Here is a 16,658-nt window from a genome sequence, read left to right as displayed (position 1 = left end):
CATCGATTACTCGATTCGAAGTTTGGTTAATAGAAGCAGCTGTATTGACAAATTGCTTACCTGGTCTGGACCTTGTTGCCAATGTTCTATGGCAAATCTGGAAAATGCGAAACGGTTTTATCTTTCGTGGCCAACGTCCGGACCATACTTTAGCAAAGGAGAATGCCTTATCGTAGACGCAGCTTTTCGGGTTTCGCATCTCCCTCTCTGTCCCGACCTACAGCACAACCGCACCCACATCAGCTTTGGAAACCACCGGATCCAGGCACCTTAAAATGCAATATTGATGCTTCGCTCAAACCAGGAGATACAGATGGATCCATGGCATCGATTTGTAGAGATCACTATGGCCGACTAACTGATATATACTCTGCTCGTTTCCCAGTGCTTCGCCTCTTATCGCGGAGTTTCGGCTCTAACCTTTGCTCTTCAAAGATCATCGCTACATCGGGGGCTTCATCGGGCTCATATTGACCTAGAGTCGGACTGCGGCATCGTTGTGGCAGCTGTAACAGGAGGATCCGCCGCCATGGGAGACGCGTCTTGTTTGCGGAGGCGACATCTTTTCTCCCTCTTTTCCCTAACCTGAACGTGCGCTTCGCAAGCGTGAGGCTAATGTCAGGCCGACCGGGCCGCGAAAGCCCTACAATTCGGCCATGCAGGCCCAAGACTGGAACTTATCTCCTCCTTTCCTTTTGCTAGACCTTGTGTATGTTGACGCTTTAAAGGCTGGATGTAAGTTACCGAAGATATAATATTTTCTCTGTTTTCGTCCAAAAAAAAAGCTTAATTACCACCAAATAATCCAATTTTGGTGTCAAAATTCCATCCCCAAGTATAGATCCGAATTTCACAAAACTTTGGCTTCAATTTCATCCTCAATTTCTCCAATTCGAAGTCCTATTTTGAAGAAGAAAAAGTCTCTATAAGTTCTATAAATTCCCATTAGTACAAAGCCCGGCTTGGAAGTCCAAATTTTCATCGATTTAGCCCATCCGAATTTTTGTTAGTTTTCCGAATCGTCCGAAAAGATTTCCCGTAAAAATCCCGAACTTGATGGAATTTCTCCGAAAGACAAGACGACTTCCTATAAATAAACCTCGACATGTTTGAACGTTCGATTTCCGAAACCGAATTCAATTTCGTGGTTAAAATCAACCGAACGGGATACCAATTAGGTAGCTTTTAGGGATTTTACCATGGTTATATCCGTTAACGGCTTCATCCAATAGATTGGTTAACTTGTGAATAATCAGCTCAGAGAAAAAGATCATAGGCGCGCCGATGAGATGCCCATTTCATATATTTGGGATGGGTCAAAAATTTAAGATGTCATAATACTCGCTCTAAGAAGACTCATCGCCGTGATTCATGTGTTTTATTTCAGTATGAAATCTATGTGGGTTTGACTTAATATTTCATTTGATGGAATATTTGGATCAAGTGAGAGAATGTCGAAATATATTTTTTATTCTAAATATTATCCCAATTTTATATTTTCAAATTAATTTCAATTTATTGCCTAATTTATTATCCGTGTTTATTATGTGATATTTACCCGTTAATATATTATCATAACGGTTTTGATAGAAGACGTTTACCATAAGAAATGGAATAAAAAGTTCGTCTAATTCAAATCTTATCACTATAGAAAACACACAATCACGTTTGAGGGGTATTGACTAGTGGAATAGGACGTACAAATCTGGTGATTCCATATTCGCAAATTGATCACTCTCTATGCATCCGTTCAAGGTTTGGGGATTTTTTGTATTTGCAGATTTTCATCAATGGCTGGAGGTATGTTAATCCTTACGTTTTCATAAATCGATCTCAAATTATGCACGTATTTGTTTGACAATGATAGATCGGGATCTCAGGTTTAGTTTATATTTAGTCTTCCATGCATATGACTATTGCATTGGCATACCCCAACGTTGCAACCGGATGTCCCTGGATATCATACTCGGAGGAAAGATTCGTGGAGCTATCTGCTGGAATCGGCTTGAATTCGCTGCTTAAAAGGTTCGGCCTCCTAAGAGCTTGTCAATGCACGAAAGTAGAGAGAGGAGAGAACAATTCCAACTCAAAACAAGGGGGTTCTAAACTCTACAGTGCTACATCAAACCCACGAAGCCGTCAAAACTGCAGTGACAATTTCATGAAACAGCGCCGCGGTGGCTGCACATGGCACTCGACATTCATATGGCATGCGTGCAATGAGAGTACAGTCACAAATTTCCAATGCTAGCGATCTTTTTAGATTTCGGCTGACTGTCTAGCTCATATTGCTTTTATTAGCGACGGTTGGAGTGACTGGATTACTGAAATAAAAGGAAGCTTCTTGACTCATACGACAGGATTTAATAAATGCGCTGCTCAGTGCTCATTAGTACGCTCAGATGCAGTATGGTACAAGTATATTTATTTACTACTGCTGCTCTTCAACTTTTGTTATTGCGATGGTCGAAACGATACAAATTACTGGCTCTGATGATACAAGGAGACAGAGGACATTATGACACTGTCCAAAATCTGAACTGTCAACTGGAGCCGGATACTAATGCACCCATCTCATAGACATTTCGCAGCATTCTCTTCTACAATATTCTAGAGCTGGGTGTCCAGCGCCCTACAATGGACGCAAAGCCACGTTACTGCAATTACTCCATTCGCATGTGAAAGTAAACGATAGGCATCAAAACAGCTAAACGAAAATTAAAAAAGAAAGCAACATAAAAAGTTGCATACCGTGACTGTAGCATAAGTTAATCGGTGTCCGTGTTCTGAGTGTTTCTTCGTGTATCTGCAGTTCAGTGATCTAGGACTTCAGCTCCAAACACGCTAAAGTGGCAAAGACTACATTGAGAGGGAGAACTCACCCTGCAACTTGACCATCCACAAACCACGGTTGCCAGTCATTTACAGTCGTCAAATTGAGACGTTTTATCCATTCAATCATACCCACAAATGGAACAACCATGTCACAATCACCGCTGCATCAAAGGGGGTATAGGAGGTGAGAAGCCACAGGTACCTCCTTGTCAAACAAAATGTTCATTAAGCCGTAACCTATGCATTGTGATTAACAATGTTTTCCCTTCCACTTAGTCATGCTGCTATTTGGGACGAAGGCCGATTTCCTCGGTACAAGATGAAAGTGATAAATGACTACGGAATAGTGGTGCCTTGATACTTAGCAAGCATTCCGGACAAAATTTATCAGTTGATTGGGAACTCAAAGGGATGCTAGTAATGACCACTCCCCCAAGACCTCTAAACCCAGTGTGCTGAGGTTTTTATGAACTTCAACAACGCTCTGAACGTCTTTTGTGTATGCTAAGCTTTTGTTGGACCTCTTCCGCTCCATTACCGTCCTGCGTTCATTATAACAGAGACGTATCAATAATTTGGCAACAATCAAATTGTTACTGCCCTTATGAGTAATCGCCCAACCAATTATTTTAACTTACCGGTCGAACATTTAAAGCTTTCCGGACCCTAAGATAATGTGACCACATACACGACAAAGTGTAGTTAAAGTTCTGCAAAGAAAATCAAAATTTAGATAAGGCACTCGTGAATTTGTGAACAGAAAGGGTGAGTCGTTTCCCGTAACAGGTAATTAACTAATTAATGAAAACGGCACTCTTACCCAGCGCCAATATTCAGGATTCTTGGTGGCGAAAGAATAAACTCTGTCGGATCCTCTTGTACAGATCGACGACCAAGATCTGGGTTCTCTTTAGGGGATGCGAAGACAAACTTTGGTTCCAAAATGTCATCGCCGTATAGATCTTTAACGCACTTCAGTTTGAGAGTATGATTCAGTCTGATGCCTGATCAAAATTTTGAGAAAGTTTCCATATTGAAGGTCCTGATTTTGTTACCCTTTTGATTGCCCCAAGAGCAGTCCAGCACTCTGTATTTGATGGATCCACATTAACATAGGTTTCATTACAACTTGTTTTTGCTGCCTGGAAAGCATAGATAACAGAACAGATTAGATAAGCTAACGGATGACTTCACTGTCGGCAAGGGTAACCAAAGCCCATACCGTGTGGCAAAGAAGGGAACATATTTAGGAAATAGTCATCCTGAAACTGAAATAATAAGAAGCCAAGCTGTGATATGTAGGTTTTGAGAATGCTCATAGAAATTTTGAACCAAAGGGTTACTTAAAGACTGCATCAATGTAGGAGAAAAAGGAAGGCAACTTCAAGAAGAGGGTTAAATCACCTCATAGAATTCATCAGAGATAAGTGCCATCCTGAGAGCAACTATAATCTTAAGAGTTTTCATCAAGGACTGAATCTGTTCTTGGACTTCCAACTAGATAGCCCTAAGGATCAACATCCCATCAGCATCTCAAGACCTCAATGCCACATTGAAGCTGGATTACGCAGAATGATCACTGGAACTCTATGGTTAAATTTTACCTTGAGATTCAGGTGTGGCTCGACACCATCCTTGCTAGCTAAAAGTCCACAGACAAAAGCCAAAAAATATTTAGACCGAATCTTGTATCGTCAAAAAGAAAAAGACATTAATTCAGTTGAAAGATATACCATCAACTACATATTTGGTGACGATGGGAACCACCATGCCAAAGTAAGAATCACCGCCAATGAATAGTTGAACAGCGATATATTGCAGGTGCTCCGCCAACCACTGTGTGTATATGCATTGCATGTTTTAAGTGAGTTGATGATTAAAGAGTAAATTCAACTCAAATCAATTTAATGTGACGGAATCCTTCACAAGAGTGGATAACAAATTTTGTATTCACTTCGTCAGAAGCATCATATTGTTGCGGCTCCTGTATTTCTAACCTTTCTGAGAAACTCATGTACTTGCTCTGCTAAACTTGAGTCTGAAGTATACCAACCTTGTTCTGTCGTTGAATAAGAAAAACCAGTACCTACTGGTGAATCTACAAATATGATGCTAGCTGTCTGAAGAGCAGATAACTATATTTATGACATCATTCACAAAAATGCAAGGGAAAATGGATAGCTTGTGAGAGGTGAGGTTCAATCCCCGATTTTCGATTCTCAGTGCGGTTCCTTGTCCAGTTTTCCCAAGAATCAAAAATCGAATCACATAGTGTAGGTTTGTAAAAATGTGGAACTAGGAACTAGTTCAAGTCTCACCAAAACTTGGAACTAAACCAATGGGAATTGATTCATACTCACCCCTACTTTGTATGGTGATGGTATTGAGCTAGTTCTATTTTGGATCCATACTCACCCTTACTCCATATGATGATGGTATTGAGGATCCTAAATCTAAGCGTACACTGCCTATTGGGCAAGCCATAACTATTGGAGAATGCATTTATGGTGTGTGCTCATTGCTAATCATAATGTGAGATTTGGTGATCGATTGTCCTTTGTTATGTTTTGGAAAATGCATTTACGGTGTGTGCTTATCACTTATAATAATGTGATATTTGGTTGTCGACTGTCATTTGTACTGTTTTGATACTATGATAAATTTATTTTTGCGGGATGACGGTATGCTTTTGTCACAATAGTTTGCTACCTTACTGTTTGAAAATTGTTTTGTTTTGAACCTCTCATGTATTATCTTAAGATCTTGAAATATGAATAAAATATTTACTTTGGACAAAAAAATTGACAAAATTTATTGGAATGATTAAGTTGGTAATCATCAAAATATTTAGAATTAAAATTGGTCAAATTTAAAATTTTAAGATTATATTGACATAAGTATGATAACTTCAAAAAAAAATTGGTAATTTTTCTGATAAAGTAGATAGGCACTCACCTTGCAAATGTTTATTTAAATTAATCCTTAAAATTTGTGAAATTCTCCCTTGAGCTTTTATTTATTTATTTATTTATTTGATGACGTGTTCAAAGGGGCGTCATTGAAGATGATATTAATTTATTGTCAGTGACTTTTTATTGCTTTGAAAGGTCGGCATGGGCTGTGCCTCCATTCGGTCATACCATGCTGAGTAAAGGCCATGTCGGTTCGTTCCATTTCGGGTCAGGACCGTGTTGTGTCTTCATTGGTCGTAACATGTCGGTTCGTTCCATTTCGGGTCAGGACCGCGTTGGTAGATTTTCACGTGGTCCGTCCACCAAATCCTGTGGGGCTCGTGCCATAAACGACCGGTGGACACTATGATATGAATCCATCTTGGGAAAGTTCACAGGGGATCGTGCACTCGGACAGTCTTGCTTAGCGCATATATACTCATTTTCAAAGAGTACATGTCCTGCTCATCGGTCATCTGATCAATTACTAAACGAAAGTACGACTTGAGGTGGCCATATATTCACTCTTGCCCTCGCATACTCCAAACACGAGGCTAGAAGTTCAAGGCGAGCTTGCTCAGCCATCAACGAGGGTAAGGTCAACCTCACCTAACGATGGCAAAAGTGAGCTCATTGAACCACAAAAGAGGCAAGCCCCTACCAGATTAGCCACTAGCAAGGGTGAGGCCAACCTCACCAACAAGAGGAAAAAGGAAGAGAGAAAAAAAAAAGGAAAAAAATTAAAATAATTCAAAAATTCAGAAAAATATAAAAATATTATTAAAACTTATTTATGTCAGCGTCACTTGGGCAAAATTGGATGAGTGAACTGAATTAATACAAATGCAAAATATTTAAGACTCAATTAACAATGAAAATTATTTAAAATTGAAAGGATAAGTTTAGGATTATTTTGTTAAGAAAGAAGGCATCTTCAATTGGGCTATGAGAGATGATTACCCTGGTGTGAATGGACGGCACAAATCAAACTTATTACACGAACAATAGAATTCGAACTGTATGAATGTATATGTGAACTTGCGGCCATTGTATTGGATAGGGTATGGAGTTTGACGACACTTAAGGGCATGTTTATTTGTATTTCTTTTTTATGTTTTTGAACACTTTTTCTGTTTTTTGGGGGCAGGGTGCGTTTATGTTCCTTTTTTTTTTTTTTTTTTTAAATAAGAAACAACAAAAAGTTGTTTCTTATTTCCAAAACTTAGAAACATTTTTTTTTTCTTTTCTTCTTTTTCTTTCTTTCTTTTTCTTTCGCCAATCGCCGGCCTCGGTCATGGTCGGCGACCCGGCGACGAGGGCGGTGGCCTCGCTCGCCACGGCGAGGCTCGCCGCCCCCGGCGAGGTCAACCTTGCGCCGGCCGGGCAAGCTCGGCCTCGCCGGGCCGGTGAGCCTCGCCGTGGCCGGGCGAGGCCGCCGCCCTCGTCGACCGGTCGCCGGCCATGGCCGAGGCCGGCGACCGGCTAAAAGAAGAAAAAAAGAAAAATGAAAAAGAAAAAAAAAAAAAGGAAAAATAAGAAAAAAAATAGAAAAATAAAATAAAAATATTTAAAAATAAAAGAAATAAAAAAATTATATAAATTTACCAAACGTGTTTCCATTTATTTTTTATTCCCAGAACAAGTTTACCAAATGTGTTTTTTTGTTCAAAATTGTTCTGAATGCAAAAAACACTTTTTTCTATTTCTATTTCCCGAAACAATTTTTAAACGAAATGCAAACAAACGCACCCTTATCGGTTCCCCTTTCTTTCTTTTTTTTTTTTTTTTTTTTGCCCGGGGGTGGTTCTTGCTTTAATGGATAGGGTATGGAGTTTTTTTTTTTTTTTTTTTTGGCAGGGGTTGGGTGTCCTGCTTTAAATATTCAATTACAGCCTGCTTTAATGGATAGGGTACAGGAATTCGACAATACTTATCGGTCCCTTCTTTTTTTTTGGTTGTTGGGAGGGTGGGGTCCCTGCTTTAAATAAAAAAAGGACCACCGTAACTCATTGAGAGAAGTAGTCGAGTGATCTAACAGTGAATGACATGGTCCCTCAAGGTTCTTTAAAAGTTATTGAAATTAGCTGATAAAACCTCTAATAGGTGCAAGATAAGAATTAATTAAGTGGACAAGAAAGATGCTCACTAATAGAGCACACTTTCGAAAGGAAATTATATCTCGTTGAGAAAATAACACTATTGACCTATGAAATTTGGTATGATATGCATTTTATCCATAAACTTTTAATTTGTTCAAAATGATCCTGAATTTTTGGTAAATGTTCAAAAGAATTTCATTGAACATTTACAAAAAATTTAATGGCCGCTCTAAATAAATTATAATTTGGAAACTATTTATGTAATTATTCCCATCACATTTGTTGAGAAGTAGAGAGCGACTCCAATGTCGGTTGATTCGGTCAAAGAGATGTCACATACAAATATGAACCACGGTGACAATTCCTCTACTAACCAGGGGATGGACGGTTGAAAAAAGCGGCGAAGCCAATATAAACTCTAGAAATCCATAAAAAAAAAAAAGCCGCGAAGCACGTTGTGGGTCAAATCGATCGCCCTGTATATGTTTTTTCTGACCAGCGGATGGACCATTTAGAAAGCTCAAATTGCTCGCCCTGTATATGTTTTTTCTGACCAGCGGATGGACCACTTAGAAAGCTGGGAAGCATTTTATAACCCGTGAAATCCACACGGAGGAAGGGGGAACCTTACGGAAATCTGCCTATTTCTCTTTTCCTCACCATTTTTATTTGTTGGACGAGCCAAGGATGCTGCATCTCCTAGTTCCATTGCTGCTCTTGATCTCCAACATTGGGCGATCACAATCAGCCATCGTTGAGAGTCTCCCGGGTTTCCCTGGAGATCTTCCTTTCAAACTGGAAACAGGGTCAGCTCGTATCATATGATTAAGAGCAACTGCATTTTGGCAGATGACTTGATTCGCTATTTCTTTTCTTTATGTTCAAGAGTAATGTGTGAGTGTGTGTGTGTGTGTGTGTGTGTGTGAGTATCTTCTTTCTAACGTTCGTTGGAACGGGGGTGAAACAAAACTGGTGCAGATACGTCGGGGTAGGAGAGCTGGAGGAAGTGCAGCTATTTTACTACTTCATCGAGTCGGAGAGGAGCCCCAAGGACGACCCTTTGTTGCTTTGGCTTACCGGCGGTCCCGGTTGCTCCGCTTTGTCCGGCCTTCTCTTCGAAATAGGTCCGCTCTCTCTTGTTTACTTTGCTAATCGCGGTTGTCATCAAAGCAATCTTCATCTTTTCTTTATTTCTGCGTTAGTACTAAGCTCTTGGTAGCGTTCTTTTTCCTCTCTTTTGGAAGATTATTTGCTTATGCTGTATTATATTCTATAAAAAATGGTTAAGGTGGTCACCCATTGAGCTCCTGCGGATTCAAATGTACCAATGATGTCCTGAGGTCGGAGCTTCTTTTCAGGATATGACGTATACATATACGTCGATCTATTTTTCGAAGGAAAAGAATACAAGATACTTAACCGATACCTGGCGTGATAAAATCCCCAAAAGGAATTATCCATATTTTCTGGCGTTGTCGTCAAACCTGACGTTCCATGATAGGCATTCCTTTCATGTAGTTTTATGATCTCAAACCTGCTCAATGGCCTGTAATTAAACTCCTTAGAGACTGTAGTAAAACATTATGAAATTGACTCCGTTTATTTCACAGAAAAAGACAAATTTAAAAATTATTTTTATCAAAATGATCGCTCATATCACTCAAAATAATTAGCCAATAAAAAATATTTTCATTTTTGACAAAAATTTAAAGTCTAAACATTTTTTGATGATAAAAAAAAAAAATTGTTCATTCATTATTTTTGTAAATGATATAAATGACATTTTTCCCAAAAATATTTTTCAAATCATTTGTTTTTCCTATAACAAATGGATTCTAATCACACGAGTCCTTCTTTATAGATAATATTTGGACACTAATCCGATAATTACATAGACCATCACTAGTTGCGCCAAAAGAATCCAAAAAAGGACTGGTTATCACGAAGTGGTCCTATTAAGTCTCTCCCTGTAATACGGCGGAGGGAAGAACGTCGGGATTAGGAGAAACACAAAAAATGACTAGATAAGAACGTTGCGTGGGTTTACGTTGGCGCTTCTCAATTTCGCCTTGGCAGAAGACAACAATCAAGCTAAAACCCAAAGCCCATCTTTTCATGACGAAAGCTTCCATTCTTTCCATCAGATTTCGCACGGCCTGCCGCTTTCAATCCAATCATATGATAATTTAGCGATGCAAATAGGCTTCGTATTAAGTGATGAATTTGGAATTCAATATCATCACGTGTAACAATATCTCAATCGAAAGCAAAATCACACATAGTTTTGATCATCCATGATGTCAATGTTTATAAATTTTTGCACAGGTCCGTTACAATTTGATTATTCAAATTCCAGCGGAATTAGACCAATATTGAAGTTGAATCCCTACTCCTGGACAAAGGTGAAATACCTTTATTTTCAGCTAGGGTTTATATATTTGACTTATAAAGATCAAAAGCTGTCAGGTTTTTTTTTTTTTTTTTTTTTTTTAACGACAGATAGCCAACATTATCTTTTTGGATGCGCCTGTGGGTACGGGATTTTCATATGCAACGACATGGACAGCATATGACATTAATGACACGTCGTCTGCAGCACAATCGTATGAATTTTTAAGAAAGGTAACCCATTTGTATTAATACCAACATTATGTCACCTCAAGATAATCAAATGCCCCAAAGGCAATTACCATAGCTAATTACCTGGAACAGTAGAGTTCCTCAATTCTTTCGTTTTTTGATTTTTTATTTATTTATTTATTGATGCAGTGGCTTATGTCTCACCCCAAATTCCTCACAAATTCGTTGTACATCACTGGTGATTCTTATTCCGGTGTTGTTGCCCCCATAATTGTTAAAGAAGTATACGATGGTGCGTAATTGAAGTTTACCCGTATATGATATGTGTCAAGAAGCTACTTTCATTTCATGAAAAAAATGAAAAATAAAAACTCTGTTTGCTTTTCTGTATAGGAAATGAAGCTGGACGCGAGCCGCCAATGAATCTCAAAGTATTTAATAATGTCGTAGATTTGTTTTTATTTTAATAAGCTTTGGTGACATTTAATTATATTCCTGTGCTATTCTCCTATTTCACACCAAGGTTAAAACTCATACGTATGCTACTATTTCCTCAACATTTCAACTTCATATCTATTAATACTACACCATATATGTTAAGTAAAGTAACATTATTGTGGTCATATGAATAGGGTTATGTGCTTGGCAATCCTGTGACTTGTGAAGTAAAGGACATCAGTCAAAGAATTCCGTATGGTCACAAGATGGCTCTCATATCAGATGAACTTTACGAGGTGAATTTACTATATATCTTAACTAGAGTAAGATCTATATACTATAAAAGAATATAATATATTAGTAGTAATAATTACACATGACTCGACATTTATTTGTGATTTTTCTTTTGTATTCATGTTTTCAAGTCGACTAAAACTAATTGCAATGGAGATTATGTGAATGTCGATCCCACCAACGGAGCTTGTCTAGCTGACCTTGAAATGGTGTCAATAGTAAGTGCCATTCTTATACCATTTACCTCTCTCATATTTTTTCATGGTACGTATGTATGCGATAAATCACTGAGATATGTTTTCTCATGAAATTTTCTAGTGCCTTGAGAAGTTATATTTAGCTCAAATATTGGAACCCACATGTAGTACCATATCTCCTAACCACACGAGGCTAAAATGGAGCAGAAGTATACTTGAAAAGAATATCATTGATGTCGTTTCAGCGCCTCAACAATCCAGGCCATGGTGTCGGGTACATCCTAAATTAATTCCCTCAAAATCTATGAACTCAGTACTTAAAAGTAAAGCATTTTTTTATATGTGCAAGGCAATATACAATGAACATATGAATTTTGATTAAAAGCTGACATGATGGTTTCACTTATTTAAATTTCTCTCTCAATAGGCTTATAACTATTTGTACTCTTACATTTGGGCCAATGATAGGAATGTCCACGAAGCCCTTCACATACGAGAGGTATGAAGAAACATTTTATTTTCCGGCATCATCGACATTTATATATACTCATGTTGATTATGTGATAATGACATTCAGGGCACGAAGCCAGAGTGGGATAGATGCAACAACTCTCTATCTTACACTAAGGACGTCCTAAATAGTGTAGTATATCATACATACCTCTCTAAGACATCGCTTCGCGCCCTTATTTACAGGTACTGTGTTAGTTAAAGGGATGATAACACAAATGGTCTAGAAACTTTAGTCTAATGTGTAATATCATCTCAATATATTTAATGTGGTACTTTAATTTTGGCACAACGTGCAATTTTATTTTTGGATTTTTAATTTATTCAATATTACTCCAAACCCATCAGTAAATGTTTAATGTAGTAGTCTTTGTGTATGCTTCATTTTCATATAGACTAAGGGCTAGATTGAACATTTATCAATAATTCATTAACCACATTGAACATATTAATTGTCTAAGGGATGACAGAGTATATTGGGTTAAAATTTAGGGAAACAAATTTAAATTCTAGAGATGATATTACTTATTGGACCAAATTTCAATGATTATTTATGTTATCTTCCCTTAGCTAAACAAATAAGTTTCTCATTCCGGTTCTATTCTTTTAAGTCAATTTGCTTTTTTGACATAATTCAGCATTTTTTTTTCTTTTATTGGAAAAAATTACTTTTGTTGTAGTGGTGATCATGACTTGGCTATCCCGTACGTGGGCACTTTAGATTGGATAAGATCTCTCAATTTGACTTTACTTGGTCAGTGGGCGCCTTGGTTTGTTGAAGGTCAAGTAGCCGGCTACATCATCTTGATCCGAAATATCACTATACTTTCTTTTATTGAATTTAGTTTACCTGATCATCATCTTCTCACAAATGTTTATCTTCTACTTCGCTTGCTGACGAAAATATTTCTTCCACTGTGAACAGTGCACATCTCGATCAAACTATGCACTAGAAATTATTACCGTTAATGAAAGTTACTCATTAAACTCCATAGTTTGTGTTAAAAACCATACTTAGGATCCATTTATATAAAGGAGAGCCAAATCCTGAAAATTGGTTTTTGATTTATGGTATTTGGACAACGGAAAACTATTTGATTTAAGAATAACATGCTTCATGGATTAAACACAACAAGGTTAGATTGGGGGAAAGTGACTTCCCTTTCTAGCATTGTCTAGATAACCACACAAATAAAAGCTAAGTATTTTCCTTTAAAATGATTTCATGAAAAATATTTTCCTTTATCACGAAGTTTTCAGTGAAATGAACACATCCTTAAGCTAAAAACGTGTGTATCAATCGGAATTAGACCTATAAACTTAAATTAATTCACTCTTATTGTCTCCCGCTGCAATAAAGTACTTCATATTTGGATTACACGTTATTAATGGAAAGAAAAACAATGACAAATTGTTCAATGAATCTATTATAAATATTTTGCTTTATCCACCGGCAGATATATTATTTTTCTTAGTGATATACTGAGCAATCATAAACAGCCTGTGATCTGTGTAGGTTGCTCAAGATCATGAGTTTGGTTGATGATGACATTAAAATTTGAATCGGGCTGCAACTCAATTTTTATTCGCGAAAATTTCTCTTTCGACTTTCACTCGACTCTGCGCACTCTGCACCCTTTCCGGATTCTCCCTTGCTCTTCTTCCGAATCAGGCTAAGCCTTTGGTTTAGAAACGGGCCTTCCCCAATTCATAGTTTTAAAAGGAACCATATCAATGGGCTTGTTTCTTACTTTCGTTGGGTTTTCTGCAGAATTGATGTCATCACTTAATTTAATTATACCGTAGAAAATCCAAAATACCCTAAATCATGTCCGTTTTGTTGCTCAAAAGCCTCAAATGGCTAATTTGGTCAGTTTGAGTAAGAAATAAGCGACTTTGTTACAAGTTATCTTATTTGATATTAGAATAGAGTCCTTAATTCCAGATTGGTTATCTTATTTTGAGTTAAAAAAGCATGTTAGGCTCTTTTTGAGCCATTTTTTTTGAGTTTGTAAGGCTCTCCACGAACATTTTGCAATTTCTATCAGCCATCGAATTTCTTGTGTCTATTTCCCACGTACGTGGATCGCGTGAGCTTGGGGAGTTGTAGATGTTATATATGTTAACTTTTTTTTTTTTTTTATTTGGACAGATACTCTATATTATATTCAGAGAACAGTAGATACGATTTGACATTTACAACGATCAAGGTAGGACCAACTCTCTTTCACTATGTCTTATTTTTTATCCTTTCATATTCATATTCATTTCCAAAAATGATTATCTCAACTTATTATGGTCATTTTTCCTTTTTCTTTTTTTCCATTTTGCCGTGGTGCAGGGAGGGGGGCACACAGCTCCAGAGTATAAACCCAAGGAATGTCTTGCAATGGTGGATAGATGGTTCTCTTATTACCCTCTCTAGCTTATTTCCATTGGCCTCTGGGTTGATACTCGAAGCAACCCAAGTTTGTCGCCCAATAATAATGCGTTCGTGTCCTGTCAGATCATCCATCTCTGTGGGAGGTCAATAAAATCATTGCAGTTGGAAAGCTATTTCCATCTGGAAAGGTGTTTTAGTGAAAGAATTACATTCACGGGGTTTTAATTCATGCATCATCGATGGAAGAAACTTATTGGCTCGTTAGTTTCGGGATATTAAGCAAAGTTTTAAAAAATACTATCTTAAAGTTAAGAAATTGTAAAAACATTCTTATATGAATTTACATATTAACATTTGCGTTTTCCCAAAGTTTTTGGTACTTTGGGTCGATAAAAAAATTAAAATGATTGCACTCATTATGTAAAAAGAAAAATGTAAAAGTCAATCTAGACACATCCGATGATTTAAGCATAACCTGTGTGCCTTTCTTGATTCTGCATTGCATTTATTTTGACAAATAGTTAGATTTTGCGTACATTATTTTATTATATTACCATGGATAGAACAAAAAGAATGAAAAATGTTCCGAAGATTACTTGAGTGGGCAAATGTTTGGTTCAGATATATATGGCAGACAGCCCATTCCAAATACTAAACCAAAAGCACCCTCTGTAGCTACTCAATGTGACACTGGGGGTAATCGCTATGTGGTTTGAATTCTATTATTACACGTGGCCAAGCCGATTACATGCATGAAATCATGGTGGTGGCAATGATTCTTAGTGATCTAAGGACGCCAATGGAAGGTTTCAAAAGCAAAGAATCCTATTTAATCAAGAGGATTTCTGGCTTCTTCCTTTAGCTTATGCTCTCTTCTCAAATGTATGTTCTGTGTTCTGAGTTTTCAAGGGTCTGAAGATTTCCGACTTCTTTAGTCAGAATGAACAAATTGATCAAATTAGAAAACTTATGATTAAATTGATATAAGTATAGAAGGTTTAAAATTTTGTTTATGTTTTTTCCATCAACTAGATAGGCACTCATCTTGCAAATGTTTATTTAAATTAATCCTTAAAATTTGCGAAATTCTCCCTTGAGCCTTTATTTATTTATTCATTTGATGTCGTGTCCAAAGGGGAGTCATTGAAGATGATATTAATTTACTCTCAGTGACTTTTTATTGCTTTGAAAAGTCGACATGGGGTTGTGCCTTCATTCGGTCGTACCGTGTTGGGTAAAGAGTCGAGGCCGTGTCGGTTCCTATCCTTTCGGGTCAGGACCATGTTGCGTCTTCATTGGCCGTACCATGGCGGGTGAAGGACCATGTTGGTCGATTTTCCCGTGGTCCGTCCACCATATCCTGCGGGGCTTATGCCATAAACGATCAGTGGATACAATGACATGAATCCATCTTGGGGATCAAAGTTTACAGGGGATCGCGCACTCAGACAGCCCATAGTTTGGTAATCGCTTAGTGTATATATACTCTTTTTCAAAGAGCACATGTCTTACTTATCGGTCATCCGATCAATTACTAAACAAAAGTACGACTTAAAGTAGCCATATACTCGCTCTTGTCCTGGCACACTCCAAACACCGGACTAAGAGTTGGGGGCGAGCTTCCTCAACCATTGATAAGGGTAAGGTTGATCTTGCCTAACGATAGTAAGGGTGAGCTTGCCCAATCACAAGCAAGGCAAGGCCCCACCAGATCAGCCACTGCCGAGGGCAAGGTCGACCTTGTCGACAAGAGGAAAAAGGAAGAGGAAACAAATAAAGAAGAAAGGAAAAAGAACAAAATAATAAAAACAATTCAAAATTTCAAAATTTCAAAAAAAAATTATTAAAATATTATTAAAAATTATCCATATCAACGTAGCCCAATCAAAATTAAACGAGTGGACTGAATTGGTATAAATGCAAAAATTTAAGATTTAATTGATAATAAAAATGTTTAGAATTGAATAAATACAAATGAAATAAGTTTAGAACTATGTTGATACTTCTCCAATTGTTGAGAAAGAAGCATTTTCAATTGGGCTTTGAGAGATGATTACTCTGGTGTGAATGGACGCGTAGATCAAATCAATATAAACAACTATTAAATCGGAACTCCTGTTTTTGCATGGGAAAGGTTGAATGGTCAGCGTTGACTTAATGGGAGATTGCCTGGCTTGGGCCTTTGTAAACATGGAAACCGCGACAATGGTCAAAACACGAAACTCGTGTACGAACCTTTCCAATCATTATAAATTATCGCTTAAGAAGAGTTGTTCTGCTAAACATGAATTGGCAAAGATGGCCTTATATACATGAGTAAGCTTGGAAAGCTACTGTAGAACTCTTTTTTGGGCCAAAATACTGTAAAACT

At 37.5% G+C, this 16,658-nt stretch overlaps 2 protein-coding genes across 2 annotated transcripts; one reads left to right on the top strand and one right to left on the bottom strand.

The window, feature by feature from the left end:
- Positions 1 to 2,610: 2,610 nt before the first annotated feature.
- LOC120288467 (serine carboxypeptidase-like 17) lies at positions 2,611 to 4,269 on the bottom strand. The gene is made up of 6 exons (XM_039302456.1): positions 4,240 to 4,269; positions 3,891 to 3,977; positions 3,656 to 3,807; positions 3,261 to 3,377; positions 2,883 to 2,996; positions 2,611 to 2,632 (listed from the first exon to the last, which is right to left on the bottom strand). Exons 1-6 carry the CDS (start codon positions 4,267 to 4,269, stop codon positions 2,611 to 2,613), a joined length of 522 nt encoding a protein of 173 aa, XP_039158390.1.
- A 4,071-nt stretch (positions 4,270 to 8,340) lies between these two features.
- Positions 8,341 to 12,825, top strand: LOC104420475 (serine carboxypeptidase-like 18). Its single transcript, XM_039302455.1, has 12 exons — positions 8,341 to 8,691; positions 8,864 to 9,009; positions 10,211 to 10,287; positions 10,385 to 10,507; positions 10,655 to 10,757; positions 10,859 to 10,896; positions 11,098 to 11,199; positions 11,329 to 11,415; positions 11,516 to 11,668; positions 11,822 to 11,893; positions 11,972 to 12,090; positions 12,585 to 12,825. Exons 1-12 carry the CDS (start codon positions 8,573 to 8,575, stop codon positions 12,823 to 12,825), a joined length of 1,380 nt encoding a protein of 459 aa, XP_039158389.1. The 5' UTR covers positions 8,341 to 8,572.
- The last annotated feature ends 3,833 nt before the right edge of the window (positions 12,826 to 16,658 follow it).

The sequence above is a fragment of the Eucalyptus grandis genome, chromosome 9, assembly GCF_016545825.1.
Source record: "Eucalyptus grandis isolate ANBG69807.140 chromosome 9, ASM1654582v1, whole genome shotgun sequence".
NCBI lineage: Eukaryota > Viridiplantae > Streptophyta > Magnoliopsida > Myrtales > Myrtaceae > Eucalyptus > Eucalyptus grandis.
This window is presented reverse-complemented; position numbering and strand designations above follow the sequence as displayed.

Excerpts from the sequence above, each read along its gene's own strand:
- LOC120288467 (XM_039302456.1), bottom strand. The coding sequence starts at position 4,269 with ATGGCACTTATCTCTGATGAATTCTATGAG. Across the intron at positions 2,997-3,260 it reads TTAGAGGTCTTGGGGGAGTG|CGGTGATTGTGACATGGTTG; the intron begins GTCATTACTAGC and ends CCTTTGATGCAG. Across the intron at positions 2,633-2,882 it reads GTGGATGGTCAAGTTGCAGG|GGCGCTGGACACCCAGCTCT; the intron begins GTGAGTTCTCCC and ends CGTCCATTGTAG.
- LOC104420475 (XM_039302455.1), top strand. The coding sequence starts at position 8,573 with ATGCTGCATCTCCTAGTTCCATTGCTGCTCTTGATCTCCAACATTGGG. Across the intron at positions 8,692-8,863 it reads CCTTTCAAACTGGAAACAGG|ATACGTCGGGGTAGGAGAGC; the intron begins GTCAGCTCGTAT and ends AAACTGGTGCAG. Across the intron at positions 10,508-10,654 it reads CGTATGAATTTTTAAGAAAG|TGGCTTATGTCTCACCCCAA; the intron begins GTAACCCATTTG and ends TTATTGATGCAG.